Source organism: Equus asinus, chromosome 2 (genome assembly GCF_041296235.1).
Source record: "Equus asinus isolate D_3611 breed Donkey chromosome 2, EquAss-T2T_v2, whole genome shotgun sequence".
Lineage (NCBI taxonomy): Eukaryota > Metazoa > Chordata > Mammalia > Perissodactyla > Equidae > Equus > Equus asinus.
Genome location: NC_091791.1, coordinates 161,685,525 through 161,706,552, shown reverse-complemented (window position 1 = coordinate 161,706,552; position 21,028 = coordinate 161,685,525). Strand labels below are relative to the sequence as shown.

The window sequence follows — 21,028 nt, the reverse complement described above, 5'->3', positions numbered from 1 at the left end:
TGGTTAAGCCTCTAGACTTAATTACCAATTTTTAGGAAATACAAAAAGCAGAACAACATGTTTAATGACAACACATGGATGCCATCGTCAAAATCCGGGCAGTCAGAAACTCTACTGAACAAATGACATGGTTTCGTCTACAAATAAATTGCAAAGAACAAGAAGAGAGAGTAAGCTATAGACTTGAGATACAGCAACCAGTCATAATGTATGCCTGTTATTTGGTACTGATTCAAGCTATACTATCAAAAACATAATGTACAGCATTTGAGATAACTTTTCATGTTCATGTAGTCACATAGTTCAAACCCAAACCTGTGCCAAGGAAATTAAATACATTTGCTACTCTCCTCCTGCCTAGCTCAGACCAGCAAAGGCCATTTGACAAGATCAGGAGACTAAGGGAGAGACCTGAGATTTATCTTAGGCCCAAACTGTAGTGTAAGTGGTAATTGACAAAAGCAACGTTATAGAAATAATATCACCACAACGATAATGTTTTTATAAAGAGCAGGACATTTGGTATACCATTTTTCTTTTACAAAAAAATGTATAAAATATGGAAATCTGAAATCTTCAGTAGAACCAATAGTGACACTCCTATGAGCTTTCATTTGAATGATACAGTGAAACACCAGTAAGTTTCCCAGTAATGTCAGCATTATTTAGATAGTAAAGTGAGAAAAAAGAAACATAAGTGATCGGATGGGCTGTTTAATTCAAAGCATTACTGAGGCTAGTCTCCGTAGGTATCCTCCAAAGGAATCTTCTTAGGATTCTGGATAATCTTAAAACAGCCCTCGGATATGGATTTGGTTCTTAGTTCCTGCAGAGTAAAGGTTGTTTACTATTCAGAAACTTTAGAACTTCCATTCTATCTGGGATTTCTGGGGTCACAGTAGTGATCCAGACTTCTGAAGGCTGTACATCTGAAGCAGCATGATTTCCGACTAAGATATTCAGATGGAGAATTGATCTATGCCTTTCAGTATAACCTTTCCTGATTTCGTGGCTCATTGATTCATGCCTTTTCAATTAACCACTCTTGATGAGACCTTTGTTCCTAGCCTGGAAAGCTGTGACCTTTCGTGATGGACCTGGAGCTCTGTAAGACCTTCTCATTCCACAACACTGCCACAAGTAGATCCTGGGTAGGACAATCTTGGAGGCATCATTGGTCTCCTAAATGTAGACAAAGTCTCCACTCCCCGACACCCTCTCAAATATTAAGGAAGCAAGCAAATGGAAGCTGGGCCAGAAACAGCCAGGACCAGAGTGTCTGAAAGTTAAGGTGGTTGCACCTGAAATCTGAGACTATACAGGCCCCAAATGTAGAGGTGCCAGGGCTGCAGCAAGGAGAGCCAGAGCTGCTAGGAAGTGGCTTGGACCAGCAGGCAGTAGTATGAGGCAGGACTGTTCTGAGGCTGGATTTTTATAGCAACAACACTCTCAGGCTATTGAACAGCAGGGAAGTAGTATGCTGAAGCTGGGACTCTGCCTATAACCCTCAAGAGGGATGAAGTGGTCCTGAGTCTTAGATACAAAACTATTCAATGTCTAAGTCAATAAAGGATGCAATTAGGAAAATGAATATTCTACTCAGGAATAGAAGACTGTTTAGGGAGAAGGAAAACACATGGAACTTCTAGAAAAGAAAAATATATAATTATTGATATAAAAAATGAAGAGGTTACAGAATAAATTAGAAACAGGTGAAGAGTGTTTGTGAACAAAAAGAAAACTACATCTAGACATATCTTAATGAGGCTGCAGGACACCTAAGGAAAGATCCTGAAAGCAGCCAGAGAGAAAGGACAGATCACCAAAGGAACATCAGAATGACAGAAGAATTCTCAACAGCAAAACAGGTGACAAATAATTCTTTAAATTGTTTGCAAAAATTTTATTATCGTACAATTGTGCTTAACAAGACACTCAGGAATAAGGGCAAAATAAAGACAATTGTAGGTAAATAAAAGCAGAGGACATTTTTCACCATGAAACTTGTTCTAAACTAGTGGTTTTCAACTGTGGACAGTTTTGCCCCCCAAGGGATATATGGAAATGTTTGGAGACATTTTTAATTGTCACTACTGGAGGTGCTATTACCATCTAGTGAGTTGAGGCCTGGGATGCTCTTAAACATCCCCTACAGTGCATTGGGACAGTCCCCCACAACAAATAATTGTCCAAAATTGTCCAAAGTTTCATAGTGCTGAATTTGGGAAATCCTCTGAAGAAATTCTACAGAATGTACCTCAAGTAAAAAGAAAATGATCCCAGAAGACTAGTACTCTGAAATGCAACAAAGAACATTGAACAAATGAAATGGTAAACATGGACTTTGACTCAAATCAATGTTGTCTCTATGAAATAATTTTAGTGTCGTATTTGTGGAGTGAAAAAATAGACTACTGGAGGGGCCGGCCCGGTGGCACAGTGGTTAAGTGCGCACATTCCACTTTGGCAGCACGGGTCACGGGGTTGGATCCCAGGTGCGGATCTATGCACCGCTTGTCAAGCCATGCTGTGGTAGGCGTCCCACGTGTAAAGTAGAGGAAGATAGGCACAGATGTTAGCTCAGGGCCAGTCTTCCTCAGCGAAAAAGAGGGGGTATTGGCAGCAGATGTTAGCTCAGGGCTAATCTCCCTCAAAAAAAAAATAGACTACTGGAAATATTGGACAATAATACTGTGGTAAGTCAGGAGGAGAGAGATGGAACTATAGTGTTCAAAAGTCTTTTTGATGTTTGGGAGGATGAAAAGCTTTTGTTCAGACTTTATCAGTTTGTTTTAGGTAAAATATGTGGTAAAACTTCAAGAGTAATTGCTACAAGAATAGAAATAGAGTGTGGGAACTCCAAGAGAAGAGAGAGAAGAAATGGAATAAGGGAAAAACAAACCAAAAAATCCAGAGGAAATGAGAATGAATCATAGAGAAGGAAGAACATATAGAAATAAAAAGATGGTGGAACTCAGGCCAAATATGTCAGTTGCTAAAGTTGATGGAGTAAACGATGGTTAAAAAAACAAATGGTCAGATTTTTAACAATCCAGCTATTTGCTGTTAACAAGAGATTTACCTAAAGCATAAAGACCCAGGAAAAATGGGAAGTTGAAAGACAGAAAAGGACATTTAATCAAAAGACAGCTGGTATAGTTATCATTATCTTTTGCCTTCTACTGTCTTAGGATTTATTCTGCTCTCTTTCTGGCTTCGTAAAACAGGTACTTAGTTCATATAATTTTTATTCTTTTTACTTTGCTAATGTAAAATTTTAAGGCAATAACTTTCCTTTGAAGTGCTGCTTTTGCTGGATCCTCCAAATTTCAATATGTGGTGTTTTCATTGTTATTCAGTTCTTAAGTTTTTTTAATCTTTGATCCTTGAGTTGTTCGTCAGTGTGTTATTTTTTTAATTTCTAAATTTGCAAGGATTTTTTAATTCATCTTTTTACAATTCTAACTTAGTTGTTATGGACCAAGGTCATGGCCTATATGATACCTGTTTAAAATTTGTTTAGTCTTTAAGGTCTAGTACATGATAACTTTTTATAAGTTTTCATGTGTTTGATTAAAATGTATATTCTTTAATTTTGGATGCAAATTCTATGTCCATTAGTTAATGTTACTCATTGTATTATTCAAATCTCTTTACTCTTGCTTATTTTATCTGCCTCATCTATTGATTATTAGAGAAGTATGTTAAAATCTTGATGGTATATTTATCAATTTCTCACCATAGTTCTATCCATTTTTGCCTCAAATATTTTGAGGCATGGATGGATGGATAGGGGGATGGATGGATGTGGTAGGCTGCCTCTTAGATTGGTTCCCAATGATCCTTGCTTCCTGATATTTGTGCCCTTGTGTGATCCTTTCTCCTTTGAGTAAGGGCTGGACTTAATGACTCCTTCTAGTTAATAGAATATGACAAAACCAATGGGATGCCACTTTCTAAATGAGATTATAGAAAGACTGTGACATCTGTCTTGCACTCCTCCGTGGCTCTCTTTGATGGCTTACTATGAGGGAATCCAGCTGCCATGCTGTAAGCTGTTCCATGGAAAGACCCAGGTAGCAAGGAAGAGAGAGAGGCCCTTGGCCAACAGCCTGAAAGGAACTGAATCCTGCCAACAACTGTGTGAGTGAGCTTGGAAGTGGGTCTTCCCCAGGCCTTCAGATGAGACTGCAGTCCTAGCAGATGCTTCATTAGAGCCTCATGGGAGACTGTGAGGCAGAGGGCCCAGCTAAGCCATGACCATATTTCTAGCCCAGACAAATTGTGAGATAATAAATGTGTTGTGTAAGCCACTAAATTTGGGAGTAACTTGTTAGCAGAAAGAGAAAACTAAACAATAGATAGATGTTTAAAATTATTATACTTTATCAAAATTAAGCCTTTTGTTACATGGTTGCTTTCTCATCCCTAATAAAGTTTTTCTCTTAAAGACAAATTTATCTGATAATAATAAAACTATATCAGCTTTCTTTTGGTTAATATTTGCCTGATATAGCTCTTTCCTTTCAGCCTTTGTGTGTCCTTATATTATGTCTCTTGTAAACAGTATATACCTGGGTTTTGTTGTTGAATTGGGTCTGTCAATCTTTCTGTTTTAATGAGTGAATTTAGCCTATTTGCATTATTGGTATTATTGATTCATTTGAACCATTCTGCCATCTTAATCTATTATTTCCATTCTTCCCACTTTTTCTGTTAGTTTTTTAGTTCCTTCTTTTAAAAAAAAAAAAAAGTGCTATTGGGGCCTGTCCTGTGGCCTAGTGGTTAGGTTTGGCGTGCTCTGCTTCAGTAGCCTGGGTTCAGATCCTGAGCATGGATCTGCACCAGTCAGTGGTGGCCATGCTGTGGCGGCACCCCACGTAGAAAATGGAGGAAGATTGGCACAGATGTTAGCTCAGGGTGAATCTTCCTCAGCAAAAAAAAAAAAAAAAAAGAAATGCTATCTATGTTACTCCAGTCCCCCAAACAAAGAAAAGAATATTAGCATACCCTCACATCACTCTCTCTCCCCGGCCCCAATACCCATCATGTTGTCATTATGTAGAATAGGTCAATGGGACAGGGAGGGACTATTCAATAAATGGATTTGGAAGAACTATCCATCTGCTAACTACATGGTCTGGCTTCTTACATTTCTAACTACTCTCTCCTCACTCTGCTTCAGCCATGTTATTCGTTAAGTTTTATGAATCCATTAAGATTGTTTCTGCTTTAGGATCTTTTAAAATTGCTATTCTCTCTACCTGAAATGCAGGCTTTTCCTGACCATCTTATGCAGGAGGTGTGCTACTGCCAGCTCATACCAGCTTATGAGAGCCAGTTGTATGCTCTCTTCCCAAAACCATGTTCAGTGACTTCACATTAGTACTTTGAAATTGTCTATGTATGAATGCTTATACCACAGAAGTCAGCAAATACCATAAAATCAGAATTTTTTTTTTCATTCTGGAGATCCTGCTTACCAGCACACCACTGATCTTACCTGAAGTTGTCCTTCCCCTCCTCAGCCATAATCTATCCCAGTACCTGTGTCATTTCCTTCATTGAACTTACCACTTCTGGAAATTTTTTTTTATTTCTTATTTTCTGCCTTCTGTGACCTCGATATACACACAGTGAAAGCAGGGTCTTTAACTGCCTTGTCTACTGCTGCGTCCCCAAAAGCTAGAATAGTGCCCAGCACATCATAAGAACTTAATAAATACTTGTTGAGTTAATTGAATAAGTGAATTACTCAAAAGTAGTGTTAATTTTAAGCTGTGTCATTGTCTTTAGATCTTTCTGGAACCATTAAAGAGAGGACAAGAATTACATTTTCCTTTATTTTTTATTTTTTTGTTTTGTTTTGTTTTGTTTTTTTGCTGAAGAAGATTAGCCCTGAGCTAACATCAGTTGCCAATCTTCCTCTTTTTTGCTTGAGGAAGATTAGCCCTGAGCTAACATCTGTGCCTGTCTTCCTCCGCTTTACATGTGGGTCGCCACCACAGCGTGGCTGACAAGTGGTATAGGGACACACTCGGCATCTGAACCCCTGAACCTGGGCTGCCGAAGCAGAGCATGCTGAACTTAACCACTATGCCCCAGGGCCAGACCCCACATTTTCCTTCCTTTTTGTAAGTTTTTATTATGGAAATTTCCAAAGGTATAAGAAAATAGAGAGAACAGCATGATAAACCTCTGTGAACCCATCACCTAGCTTCAACAATGTTGCGAATCTGTTTTCAAGCCCCTACCTAATTTTTTCCTGGAATATTTTAAAGAAAATTCCAGACATCATATCATTTCACTTACCCTTTTTTAAAAACATAACCAGTCCATATTCAGATTTCTGTGTTTCAAAAATGTTTTTTTACATTTGATTTGAGTTGGGATTCTAACAGGTTTCATATCCTGCAGTTGGTCTCTTAATTTATAAGAAAGAGTTCACTCTTTCTAGTTATTTATTTGTTTAAAAAATCAAATTGTCATGTAGAATTTCCCACATTCTGAATTTGATGATTGCATCTTTGTGGTGATGTCGAACATGTTCCTCCTCTGTCTTCTGTGAACTGGTAGTTAGATTTACAGGCTTGATTAGATTCAATTTTCATTCTTCTGGTAAGAACACATCATAGGTTACACAGTGTTATTTTCATTATATTACATCAGGAGATTGTGCTGTCCTGCTTTCAGTGATGTGAAGATTGATCTGTGGGTTCCAGATCACGCTGATCCATCCGTTATGAAGTTCTGCCCCTGCCTTTCACCTAATGGTTTTAGCAGCTATTGATGATAATTGCCTAGATCCATTATTTCATTAGGCTTTGAAAATTGGTGATTTTTTTCTAATTATATCATTCTAACTGCATCTATTAGCTAGAATATTTCTATAATGATGAAATTTTCTTTAACTATTTGGTTACCGTGAAATACAGTTGGTACAGGAAAAGCAGGAAATTGCTTAATTTTTTCCATTTATCATTTTTCAGAGTTATATCTTGTTTCCTTAGCAATTCCACAAAGGTGACTAGTTTTTTAAAAAAATCATTTTGGGTATTTCCATATTTGCATTTCAATCTATTGTGTTATTTATTTTTAGTGCTCATATTATCCTGCTTTTAGCCCGTGGGAACCCCTTCAGTTTGGCTTTTGTGTCCTTTGAGGTGACCCAATTATTTTGATAGCCTATTGGCTATTTTTCAAGCTCACCTTATATGTTTAAGTTTATACGACTTTAAATTAATTTCCTTAATTTTTATTTTGGTGTCTTATTTCCTAAGAACTTAAAATCTTAGTTCTTAATAACATTCACATAATTTTTTATTTTCTCTTTCTCTCCTACCAGACGATTGTAATTATATACTTTTTGTATAATTATATATAATTATAGCTTTTACACAGTAAAGAACCAAAGTTGAGAAAGTGCTCAGACAACAATCCGTTTTTTTTTTTTTTTTCCATAGCTGCGTCACCAGATTCTTGTAGGGTGCCTCTTTTAACATAAATATGTGGCAAGGGTTTGTACAAAAATAATACTTGGTTAAATAACCTAATGTCATTTATAAAAAGTTGGAGAGCCCTGGAAGCAGAGCACTTTGACTGCTGTTGTCAACAGCAACAGTATGTAAAGTGGCCCCTGTCTACTAGCATAGTGTTGTACACTGAGTAGCTACTCAGTCAGTATTCTATTTTTTTCATCCTAGATTTGAGTGATGTCAAGAGTAGGGTCTCTATAGGCCAGAATCCTAAAAAGAATCTTGTTTCCACAGGTCTTCAGATTAAGAAAAGGAATGACCTATGTTTCCTTCTTAGAGATTTGGTTTTGCTCCTGTTGGAGAGGGAGCCACATTCTCCAAACAATGCTGATTAAGTTCTGCTGCTCTCAGATTAAAATTTGCATATGAAAATGGATTCTCTTTATACAGAGGCAACATGCAGTTATTTGGTACTGATGCTTCTTCAATACCAGTGAGAAACTAACTTGGTTTAATTTCTTTCCAGATGATGGGCATAAGAAAGCTCGAAATGCTTATCTCAATAATTCCAATTATGAAGAAGGAGATGAATATTTTGATAGAAACTTGGCACTCTTTGAGGTAATATTTGGGAGAAAACTAGGGCGGAGATTTCAAGATAGCTGTTTTCTACGACGTTTAGTTTTAAAATGGTACAGGCTGGATAATTTAATAATTAATTGTTAAAATACAATAGTTATAATGTCATTGTAGTTCATCTATATAATCTAATCAATTATTGCTGATTAGTGAGGAACTTTGAATTTCTGTGAAATGAGGAGGAATGTTGACACCACAGGCATATAGAGAACCTTGCTATCTAATTTAGCTAGGATTTAAATGTTTACTTTGGAATTATCTTCTAAGTAAAAAATAGTGTTTTTTCAACTCTGTGTTTGGGAAGACTATCATTTACCTTAGAAGTACTAACCAAAAACCAGTGTAGGAAGCAGGCTGCTAGATTAGGAGGACCTGTATGTCTTATCTGACTGACAGCATGGACTCTGATGGAGTCTGCGGCTGAGTTCTTTAAAGGAGGCTGGGTTTAGTCCAGCACTGCCTTTGTCTAGCTTTGGACAATGATGTGTGTGTCACTTCTCTCGGTATACCTATTTTTAAAATATTTTCTCTCAGCTTCCTTCAAGAAACGGTCTGAAGTGAATATTTAGTGAAGTCACAAAAGTTTTTCATCTGTGCTTGATGCTGTAAATAATAGTCTTGAATGTTAGTAGCCTAAAGAAAGGGGGTTTTGTGCTTAAAGATCACATTATCAGTGTTCTTTACAAGATTACTGCTGTCTGTAGGGACCAATGTGATTTTGTTTCTACTGTAAAGTTAAGCTATTAGATAGAATAATGAAGCTTTTCATTTAAGAATTTTATGAGGATTCATGTAGCCCTAATTAAGTGTGACATTTTAATGTAGGAGGAAAAGTCTCATTGATAAAGTTTCTTAAAATATTTACCTGTGAAATATTTTCTCATTTACTTTGTAATTTTCTGGTAGAGGGGTCATATTGATGCTTATTTACAGTGTGTTCTTCATCACTCCTTTCTTCCATATTTCTGGCTTTATAGGAGGAAATGGACACCAGACCAAAGGTGTCATCTCTCCTCAGCCGCATGGCCAATTATACCAATCTAACACAAGGAGCAAAGGAACATGAAGAGGCGGAGAACATCAGTGAAGGGAGAAAGAAGCCCACCAAGGTGCGGCCTTAGAATAACAAAGATAAATAAACAAGCCCCATATATAAGAAAGGAGGAAATATCCAGGGCATCACTCTGTGCTCCATAACTACTTATTGAATGCTTGATATTTGCCGGGCACTGTTCTGGGCACAGGGGTAACAGCACAAACAGAACAATGTCCTACTGTCATGCAGTCTGAATACTAGTGTGGGGAGACAGTCTTTAGGCTGTTTAACTGTGTTAAAAAACATAACATAGTAAGCACTGATAAGTGCTCTAACAAAATATAAGCTGGGTAAAGAGACTGAGACTGTCCAGCAAGGGCACCAGGGCAGAGGGTGTTGCTGTTTTAGAGACGTTGGTCAGGGAAAGCCCTTCTGACAGGGTGATATTTGAGCAGAGAGCTAAGGAAGGTGAGGAGTGAACCGTGACTAGCTGGGAGAAGCGCATTCCAGGGAGAGGGAACAACACTTGACAAGAAGAGGGTCCATGCCCATCTGCTGGTACCATCTCTCTATTGCGAAATGGTTGAGTTTTTTAAAGACCAAATAGCAGTTTTTCTCAAAATCAAAATATGGAACAATATTACAGGCTAGCTTTCTGCTTGTTCAGGGGTAAAACGACCCTTAGATCTTCATCTTACCAACTACCTTTGCCAACTACTGTGAAGGATTTATGCCAAGTTCTGAAGGAATTCCATTAAGTCATTATTCTATTTTTAGATGAGAAGAGAAAGCTAATAGCTTTGGAGAACAGAAAATTTTAAATTGTTGGGGTTACACTTAAAAGTTCATCAACAAATGTTTATGTAAAAACGTGTAGGGACCTCGGGCCAGCCCCATGGCCTAGTGGTTAAGTTCGGCGTGTTCTGCTTTGGTGGCCCAGGTTCAGTTCCCAGATGTGGACCTACATGACTCGTTGGTGGCCATGCTGTGGCAGCAATCCACATACAAAATAGAGGAAGATTGGCACAGATGTTAGCTCAGGGGAATCTTCAAGCAAAAAGAGGAAAATTGGCAACAGATGTTAGCTCAGGGCATATTTTCCTCAGCTAAAAAAACAAAGTGTAGGGACCTATGTAAAGTAAAAATGTATAGCTCTAGGAATAACAAAAGGTATGGTGATAGACATCTGTAATATGATGGAGATTTTCTATGTGTCTCTTTTAAGATAGTGCTTAAACTTATTATCTCTGCTTTGAGATTAATATAGTAGTTAGCAAATTTTCATATAAAGGTAAAGAGATAAAAGCATCTCTTCTAGATGACTGTATGATTTTTTCATCTGTCAACCTCTTTCTTTCCAGATCCCCCAAATGGGTACTTTCATGGGTGTCTACCTCCCGTGTCTACAGAATATTTTTGGAGTGATCCTGTTTCTACGCCTTACATGGGTGGTGGGCACAGCTGGAGTTCTTCAGGCCTTTGCGATTGTCCTTATCTGCTGCTGCTGTGTAAGTCCTGAGTGGCTCCTGGAGATCACCTGCAACATTGCGAGAGCTCAAGAGTATATGCACTTGACCTCTTGGGGAATTAAAACAAATAATAGTAGGGCAAGAGTCATGATCTCAACAGGAGAAATTATTTTGATGTTAAAATCTAAAGGATGTTAGTTATTTAGCGTCAGTTATTCTGTTTATATGTATAGTATGATGTACTAGAAATATAAAGGAGGACTCCTATGGAAGTAGAAGATACAGTCCCCATCTTCAAAGAATTCAGAAGGCAAACCATTTGAGCTTGATAGCACCAAGGTTGTGACAGGAAATGTGTTAGAAAATGTGCTGTACTACTCCAGTGTAGTATTGAGAAACAAAACTGATTGTTGTTTGCGATGAGGGGTATTTGTTTTGTTTTGAAGTCTCATCTGTTATCCCTTCCCCAGAAATTCAAGTGTTCTTTCCAGGTCTTCTCTCCACTCTCTGGAGAACGTTCTGATTTTCCTTTAGTTTAAACTGTTCTTATCTGTGTATCCCAGCCACATCTATCTATTTTATTATAAGTTTCAGTGTCTACTGACCACTTTATTATTACCATTATACTCTCTCTGTGCGTTATGCTCAGCTAAGTACTGTACAAAGCAGGTACACAGGCATAGTCTCTATAATAACTTAGAATTAATGGTACTACCTTTTTTTTTTTTCTTTTTAGTTTCTTAGTCTTGAAACTTCAGGGCCATAATTTTGCTCCTTGATTGCCTCTCACATTTAAATCAGCTACCCAGGCCAATCACGTCTCCCTCTGAAATCTCTTACATTTATAAATAAACCCTTCCTTTATACTCCCACCACCGTCACTGTAGTCCTTACCTCTCACTGAACTGCTATATAATAGCTACTAACAAGTCACTCTCCCTCCATCTACTCCCTATCTGCCATCCATTTTAAGCTGTGTTACCAGGTAATGTTTTTAAAATAAGTTCTTATGAGCTCAGAAGTCTTCGGTGGTTCCCTTCCTTACTGAATATTATTAGTCATTTTCCAGTCTGTTTTCCAAGGTATTTAACAAGGGATCCATGGCAGGATCAGTGGTTCTTAATAACTCCTAACCTACTGATTACGATGCAGGGGCATTTTAACAGAAATACTGCAGATAATGGTAGTGTGACTAGTGCAATGAGTTGAATCACATCTCGTTTCCACACTGTGAGGTATGACAGGCAACTCCCTCTATAGATGTAGGTAGAGTTAAATATTCAATAAGTGCTGTGAGGTTCACAGATGGGAAAACAGTACAGAAATGTCGTCTTATACAGTAACAGTCTTCTCCTTTCCGTTTCTTTACAGACAATGTTGACTGCTATCTCCATGAGTGCCATTGCCACTAATGGAGTGGTACCAGGTCAGTAGGCTAAGGCCAGATTTCATGGGTTGTCAGTGATTACTGTATGTTTATGTTATGAAATCAGAGGTGCAAACTTCCAAAGAATAGGATATTTAGTCTGTTGGCCGTAGACACTAATACTGTGTGACTTTAGGATACCCTCTTTAAAAATCTCTTCATGTTCTAAGCTAGAATGCTTTAATTTCCATCACTTTCTTAGCTTCTTTCAGTTAGAATGTATTTTATTTGGTTCTCTCATGCCTGTAGTAAATATTTTCTGATAATTTTCTCAGTTATACTGTCAAATTGTGCTGCTTCATGTGGAGCCCTAGATGTAATAGATTTCATCTTTTACTTCCCATTAGCAAATCTGCTTTTTATCATATTCAGGGTTTTCAAAAGCCTGAAAGGTTTATCCTTCATGCATATTTTTATTCTTCTTCTTTATGACTTATCTATATTCCTCTTACTAATATCCTTTTTTTTTATGCTATTCACCTTCTATTTTCTCTTTTAGCTGGGGGCTCATACTTTATGATTTCCCGGGCACTGGGCCCAGAGTTTGGCGGGGCTGTTGGCCTCTGCTTTTACCTTGGTACCACATTTGCAGCAGCCATGTATATCCTTGGTGCCATTGAAATTTTTCTGGTGAGTAATGACTTAATTGTGGTCTTCAGTGTAGAAAATATATAGATTTGGATTTATTTTTTTCTTTGATATCAGAGCTTCTGAGAGATCAGCTATAGAAATCAATCAAGTGATTGACTGCTAACCTGTTATTGACCTCCTCGTGTGGATATGAGGCAGAAAGGCTGAGGGTATCCTTTGCCTGCCTGCTCCTTCCCCCACCCCGCCATCACCATCACTCCACCACCTCAACCAAGAAGTTAGTCTCCAGAGGCAAGACTTGCGCTAATGAGGAAAAAGTAAAATTTAGTTTATCTTTTTTGGTACCTGTATCTGAATGAAATAACATGTTTTTCATTTCTTTCTTTGTTCACTGGGATATATTTTTTACCATTTAAAGTAATGATAGCAGAAATAGGACTCACGATAATCATTGCAATTATTTTATATAACCCTTCGAATAAATTGTTAATGCATTCCTTGTTTTTTCCGTTTGGAAGTGTAGTTATTCAGAAAAGCATGTAGACTGAAACAAAAAAATCAGTGATATCCCATTTCCGTAGACACTCCAGATCCAAATAAGAATTAGGCTAAGTCTCCAGACATTTTCTGTCACAGCTTTGCTTTCCTTTGTGAAAGCAAATGCAAACTACAACAGCCCTTTTACTTGATTACTTTGAAATGACTTCATTTTCTACTTCTTTGGCTTAATAGGTATACATTGTACCCCGGGCTGCCATCTTCCGTAGCGATGATGCACTCAAGGAATCAGCAGCCATGCTAAATAACATGCGTGTCTATGGCACAGCCTTCTTGGTCCTCCTGGTATTGGTGGTATTCATCGGCGTACGCTATGTGAACAAGTTTGCCTCACTTTTCCTGGCCTGTGTCATTGTGTCCATCTTGGCCATCTATGCTGGAGCCATCAAGTCTTCTTTTGCCCCTCCGCACTTCCCGTACGTGTCTGTCTCTCTGACTAGCCATCATTATTGAGTACTCATTGACAGTATCTGGGGATATGACTATTTCAAGTCAAAATTTCAGAGTCTCTGAGATTTCCCTCTTGGATAAGCCCAGTTAGCATCTAGGCAGGAAGCCTCTCAGCATACTGTCCTGTCGATCCTTGTCTTTAAGTCCCAAGCATAGAGCTGGCAACTGTAACTATCATTTGTGTATAGATATTAGGTTTCTTCAAAACCCCCTGATAATGATTGTAAATATTTGAGCTATTCACGAAGGGCTTTACAAACAGTATAGTTATTGCCATCAACCTTTATAAAGTTTTTAAATGTTCGATTCTTTTTATTAATGAAAAATCAAGAGAGTCAAGAAAAGCCAAACTCTTGCCTAAATATTTGTAGTTAAATTTTTGATTTTGCTGTTAGTACCATAATGGACTTTCTAGTCACAAAGTAAAGGAAAATAAATGTCAAATCATTTGCATATATATCTCTATATATAGATTATATTACATACCGTAAGTAGTGCAGGTAGCTTCAAGTCTATTTTTCGAGGTGGTGCTGCATTTGTACAGCCCTGTGACTCACAGGCTCACCTGTTCTCCGTTTGACTGGTGGCGGAAGGACTAGCCAGCTCTGAGTGTTGTTTGTAATCTCGTTACAGAGATTGTCTTTGAAAAGTCATCTGGATCATCCAGGGATCAAACTCATCAATCCTATGTTGATTTAACCTGATTACAGAAAAATAGGTTTTCAAAATGAAAATACAGGTCCATGGAGATTAATGGCAGTTAAAGTTAGTTAATGGCAGAGCAAGAACACAAGCTTTGCGATTTCCTGACTCCTAGTCCAGTTTTTCTTCTGTGCTAAGTGATGTCAGCAATAAATTCCATCATAAATTTTTAGTCTACTTATCTAGGGGCCGCAAACTAGCTGAAGATCCATTTTAGAGTCATAACAATACTAAAGCTACATTCTGGCTATATCCTAACTTGGAAACTTCCATTTTTGCCTCAGATTCTTCTTTGATGCTTCTCTTTTTTGGTAGGTGAAAGGTCATGATGCATGGTATTTTCTTTAGAATATTCCAGCAAAACAAGGTAACCTAGGGGAATGCATAAAATGAGACTAGGAAATGTTGAGAGTTGTTGAAGCTGATAAGGGATCCATGGTTCATTATGTATGTGTGCTATCATTTTGCAGATTTTAAAACTTGCTTTGTTCCTCCTGAGAGGTATTTTAACTGTGGGTGTATTATTCCTTTGTTTGTATTTATATCTCTGGGTTAGAGAAAAAAATAAAATCAGCAGTTAATATTTGTATTATCCTTAAATATCCCACTGGGTCTAGGCTTAAGTTCAAGAAGAGTTTTCTCTTAGGCCACAGAGGGATGTGCTTTTTAATTCTAGCCAAGCTGTCTTCCTTGAAACAGTAGCCAGAAGGTTTGACCTTTAGCGTAACATTTTAAAGGGGGTTGTTATGAACATAAGGCTTTTCTAGGCCAAAAAATATAAATAGGGGAAATTTTTTTTTGTAAGAACATAAAAAGACTCGGGTTCTTTTAGACCTAGCAATTGGTTAATAACCTAGAAATTTTGGAAGATGAGTCAGCATAATGTCTTTAGACAGTTCTTATGTTTGAATTCTCTTGCTACCACCTACCACCTGCATGACCTCAGGCAGACTACTTTATCTCACTAAACTTCAGTTCTCCACCCACAAAATAGAAATACTAATACATATTTTGTGAGATTGCTGTAAGGATTAAGTTGCCAGAAAATGTAAGTCACTATTTATAGAGCTAGTCAATAAATATTAGTTCCTTTCCCATCCGTGACAGTAGAAGCTCTTAGAGATGAGATTTTTTTTGCTTTACTAAACAGTTTACTGTTTACTAACCTATTTCTAACCTACTTTCTTTTTTTATTTATTTTTTTCCCTTGCTTCACCTTTCCCCTTGTTTGTTTTTACGTAGGGTCTGCATGCTGGGTAACCGCACCCTTTCATCACGACACATTGACATTTGCTCTAAGACCAAGGAAATTGGCAACATGACAGTGCCATCAAAGTTATGGGGCTTCTTCTGTAACTCAAGTCAGTTTTTCAATGCTACCTGTGATGAATACTTTGTTCACAATAATGTTACTTCAATCCAGGGCATACCTGGATTGGCTAGTGGTGTCATTACAGGTAAGTTAGGAGGTTTTTGGAGAAGTTTATTATTTTTCTCTGAGGAAAACGGGCTTTGTCATCTTAGACTCTTCTGTTGTCCTTGAAGATGTACTGCCATGGTGCCACTTCCCTCCTTAAGCTCAGCATACAGCTCTTAATTCAACATCTTCCTGCTTTTCTACTAGTGAATTCATTCTTTTTCAGGACTCCCTTGCAGTGTTATCTGCCAAAACTTACCTCCTTTTGAGAGCAGAGCTGAACAAATCACTTTTTTTTTTGGTGAGGAAGATTGGCCCAGAGCTAACATCTGTTACCACTTTTTCTCCTTTTTTTCCCCCTCCCCAAAGCCCGAGTACATAGTTGTATATCATAGTTGTCAGTCCTTCTGGTTCTATGTGGATTGCCACTGCAGCATGGTTTGACGGGCAGTGTGTAGGTCCATACCCAGGATCTGAACCGTCAAACTCCAGGCCACTGAAGCAGAGTGCAGAAACTTAACCACTATGCTACTGGGCTGATCCCAGAAAATCACTTTTCAACATAAGATAAGATAATAAAATATTCGTTGTGTTAATTGTAAACTTGCTAATGTACTTCCCTCAGTGACAACTGAACTGGAACTATTTTAATGTCACCACATCCCCATGTGTGTTTGCTTAACTTAGCTAAATTTCTGAAACTCTTTCCTTAAGTGACTTCTATCTTAAATATTAGGTCCACAAATTTCTTTGCATGTAAGCAAGTTTACACTAAGGTGTTAGAAACACTGTTGATGACTAATAAAAGAAAAGTAAGAGGGTTTGCAGGACATTCAGCTTTGGTCTGCTTAACTTCTGCTAATTTGCATTGGTAAACATAACTGCATTCGTATGTACCGAAGCATTTTGTCAAATTATGTTTGAACTAGATGAGGAAGGGCATTAGGTTTTTATCTGTGTGCACTTTATTGTGCAATATGTATGTGCTCATGTGGAAGTAAACATAATTTTAAAAACTGCGTAAATGAGGAGTCTGATTTAGAATGTTGTTTGGGTAGAAAATCATCTATATCCTCTTTCCATACTGCTGCTGCTTATATCTCCTTTTATTCCCACTACAGAGAACCTTTGGAGTAATTATCTACCAAAAGGAGAGATCATTGAAAAGCCTTCAACCAAATCTTCCGATGTCTTAGGCAGCTTAAGCCATGAGTATGTCCTTGTTGACATCACTGCCTCTTTCACTCTTCTGGTGGGAATCTTCTTTCCCTCTGTCACAGGTAAGCAGACAGGCTTTTTGTCTATTTTAGAAGCCAGCAGACCCAAGGAGTGATTTTTCTTAGGAGACAAAATTATATTCTCAGAGTTCCTACATTTGCCTCTAGTCTTTGGTATCATTGTGAAAATCAAAGTGTCCAGGAATTCAAGAAGTTAACTTGTTCTTTTTTCCTTCTCTAAAGGTATCATGGCTGGATCAAACAGATCTGGAGATCTGAAAGATGCTCAAAAGTCTATTCCCATTGGCACTATCCTTGCCATCTTGACCACCTCCTTTGTCTGTATCCTTTTCATGGGTTCTGTCTGAGTCTTAGTCATAGGAACATCCAGAAGAACTCGGGTTATCAGTATTTTTATCCTGGTAGTAAAGGTATCCGCTTTCTACCACCTCCCTTCTCACCAGATAATCTACCCACCTCATCTCTGAAATTCAAGCAAGAATTTATAGGATTAGTGAATTTAGCAACTCATTTTACTGATAGAAGGAATATCTTGAGTGTCTACTTTCTAATCTCATCTTAGAGAGAGAATGCCACTTTCCTTGACTCTCAATGTTGTAGATTTAAGCAATGTTGTCCTTTTTGGTGCATGTATTGAAGGCGTTGTTCTCAGAGACAAGTGAGTAGTTTATTTCTTTGTAATAATCATGTGTCTGTCTTCCATTATGTCTGGTCATCCCACATAGGTCCAAGATAGTTATAAACTCAAAACCCAACCGGTTTGTGGTGTCTATCATGACTAACAATTAGAAAATATATGTATATAGTTCCCAAAAAGGTTAGTGAATAATAAGGGCCAGTATGTTGTTATAAATATGTGAGATGCAATGAATGTGCCTCTTCAATAAAGCAATGAATTTGTCTGAATAATAAAGACTTCCTTGTACATTAAGAGCTGTTGGAAAACTAAGACCATAAGTAAAGGTAGGCAAGTAAACAAAACAAAACTTTCAAGTGTCTCTAGCATTTCCTTTATGAGGCCTAAGTATATACAGTTGGCCCTCCCTCTCCAAGGTTCCGCATCCACAGATTCAGCCAACTGTGGATCTGTACGTGGAGGGCCGATTCTATCTAATTCTGTTGGGCATTCTAAATGAAAGCTTGAAACTTACTTTCTTAAGTTCTTTCAAAGAGGCTGCTGAGTGTTTGGTTTTCCTTTTCTCTCACCTATGAGTATAAAATATATTTTTGCAAGAGATTCCTAGAAAAATCTTTTCCTAAAACCTGCTGCTTCTCTTCCCATTTTCCCCATTTTGGTGAGTCAATAGCCTTACCATTCATCCCTTTCTCAAAACAGAAACCTGGTGTCATCCTAGGCTTTTTCCATCAATCCCCTCATCCACTTGGTTTCTAAACTCTAAAATCCTCCTTTCACCATCATAGATCTCATTCTTTCCACTATTCTTTATCCCCATCACTTTGTACAGGCCCTCAGGATCTTTTGCCTAGATTATTATTATAATCTCTCTTTCAGTTTTACTGCCTTCTCATCCTTCCACACTGCCACCAGAATGATTTTTCTAAAATACAAAATTTGATCATACAGACGTTTCTGCTTCAGAGCCTGCCACAGCCCCTTAAACCCCATTACTTTGAGATGGCCCTGTCTACCTCTTTCTAATCTCATTTCCCACCATCCCCTTATAAACTCCCTATACTCCAGCCATAACTTGTTTCAGATCTCCATCCATCCACACATTTTTTTTACTTGGAATGGCTATTCCCACTTGGAAGACTTATGTCCATCCTCTAAGACTGCACAAAGTGTCTTCTGTCCTGTGAAGGTTTGCCAGGCTCACCCAAACAAGGATAACACTCCTCCCTTTGTTCAACCATTGTATTCGAACATACTGTATTGTTGCACTGGCCATACTATATCGCAGCTACTGTTTTATATCACTCTCCCCTCTACTACATCCAGTTCTTTGAGGACAGGAGCCCTAATAGATGCTATATAAATATTGTTGACAAAAATACTTTATTATTACTATACTATTGTAATTGAAAATTTATGGGTTTATAGAGCTTTGGTAAATTATACCATAATATAAAAATTATTGAAAGTATAAATTGGAATGCCACTTTGGAAATCTGTTGGTGATTATCTCCTAAAGTTGAACATGCACATAACTAATGACCCACCCATTCTACTGATAGATATATCCAACAGACATGCATGCACATATGCATTAAGAATCATGCCCAAGAATTCTCACAAGCAGTATTATTCTTAATAGTCAAAACCTGGAAGTAGTCTAATGTCCATCAACAGTAGAATGGATAAATTATGTATTCATGCAATGGAAAACCATATAGCAATGAAAGTAAATGAACCACAGCTATATTCAAAAGAGGGTTAATTTCACAATGTCAAGTGAAAGAAACCAAACATAAAACATAAATACTGTTTCATTCATTTAAAGTTTAAAAACGTAAAACTACATAGTATTAAAAGTCAGAATAGTGGGGAGAAAGAAGAGGCTAGTGCTTGGGAATGGGCATAAGAGGCTTTTCAGTGCTGGCAGTGTTCTGTTTCTTGACTGGATGGTAGTTACATGGATGTTTGCTTTGTGAAAATTTATCTAAATGCATATTTGTTTTTGCATGTTACTTTTTATGTGATTTAATAAACTGTTAAAACCATAAATAATGAACCAGTGAGTTGCCATGTTTCACCCATCAAATAAGCAATGATTTTTAATTTTTAGTACTCAAGGCTGGTGTGAAGTAGGTATGTGCCGTAAGACTTGAACCTTCATATACCTCTTGTGGGAATAAAAATTGGTATAACCTTTCTGGAAAGCCATTTGGTAGTGATTTGGGAATATTTTAAGATCTTGATCTCTTTTGTTGAAGTTATTCCCTGTTAGGAATCTGCCATAAAACTATCTGAAGTGTAAATGTCAGTACATGCATGGTACTATGAATCACAGTGTTTTTAATAGTAGAAAATCAACACTAGAGGAATGGGTAATGTGACTTATGATACAATATTATTAAAACCCTTAAAGATTCTTATTCATAAAGAGTTTTCCATGATGTAGGAAAATACTCATAAGTTTTAAAAGAATACAGAATTATAGGTGCAGTGTGATCTCACCTACATTTTAAAAGACAGTAAAAAGACTAAAATATGCAAAGTATGCTAAATGTTTGCAGTTATATTATGATTACAGATTTTTCTCCCTGCTATTTTGTATTTTTGTGTACTTTTCTGCAAAGAGCAGATATTTTGATAATTTGAAGGGAAGAGTTATAATTGAAGCCTAGCTTATTTTCTGGCCCTACAGGTTGGTTGTTCTTGGTATAGGTTAACAGTACCTTTTTTGTTTGTTTGCTGAGGAAGATTAGCCCTGAGCACTAGCATCTGTTGGCAATCATCCTCCTTTTTTTTTTTTTTGGCTTAAGGAAAATTCGCCCTAGCTAACATTTGTGCCAGTCTTCCTCTACTCTGTGTGTTTGTTACCATCACAGCATGGCTAACGAGTGGTATAGGTCTGCACCCAGGAACAGAACCCTCAAACCCAGGCCACTGAAGCAGAGCACGCTGAGCTTAATCACTAGGCCATGGGGCCAACCCCCCCCCAATGCCTTTTGATCAAATCTGCCTACCTTTATGTTTCTTATTCATGTTTGTCTCAATTTTGATTCTCTAAAAATTATAAGTAGAAAAAATTGGGTGAATGTATCTCTAGTCTTTCAGTCTAAAGTTATTTCCAGATGAAATTTCCCCACTCTTTCTTTCTCGCCCAGGTTTGGGGATGCTGTGAAAGGTAATCTGGTGGTGGGTACCTTATCTTGGCCATCCCCGTGGGTGATTGTTATTGGCTCCTTCTTCTCAACATGTGGGGCTGGACTTCAGAGTCTCACAGGTGCACCGAGGCTACTGCAGGCTATAGCCAAGGATAACATCATACCCTTTCTCAGGGTGAGTGACCTCCCTATGCCCTCTTACTTTTTCTGCAGGTCTTATGAGAAACAGTGTGGC

The 21,028-nt window shown here is 37.7% G+C and overlaps 1 protein-coding gene across 4 annotated transcripts in view; it reads left to right on the top strand.

The window, feature by feature from the left end:
- SLC12A6 (solute carrier family 12 member 6) overlaps window positions 1-21,028 on the top strand; it is an 82,475-nt gene that overhangs the window by 47,136 nt on the left and 14,311 nt on the right. For all 4 annotated transcript variants that reach the window (XM_014847288.3, XM_014847289.3, XM_014847292.3 and 1 more), the window contains 11 exons: window positions 8,002-8,096; window positions 9,092-9,223; window positions 10,512-10,658; window positions 11,991-12,045; window positions 12,545-12,675; window positions 13,369-13,610; window positions 15,589-15,803; window positions 16,885-17,043; window positions 17,224-17,322; window positions 17,602-17,659; window positions 20,794-20,968. In XM_014847288.3, coding sequence (XP_014702774.3) covers window positions 8,002-8,096; window positions 9,092-9,223; window positions 10,512-10,658; window positions 11,991-12,045; window positions 12,545-12,675; window positions 13,369-13,610; window positions 15,589-15,803; window positions 16,885-17,043; window positions 17,224-17,322; window positions 17,602-17,659; window positions 20,794-20,968 — 1,508 coding nt within the window. The remainder of the gene's footprint in view (window positions 1-8,001; window positions 8,097-9,091; window positions 9,224-10,511; window positions 10,659-11,990; window positions 12,046-12,544; window positions 12,676-13,368; window positions 13,611-15,588; window positions 15,804-16,884; window positions 17,044-17,223; window positions 17,323-17,601; window positions 17,660-20,793; window positions 20,969-21,028) is intronic.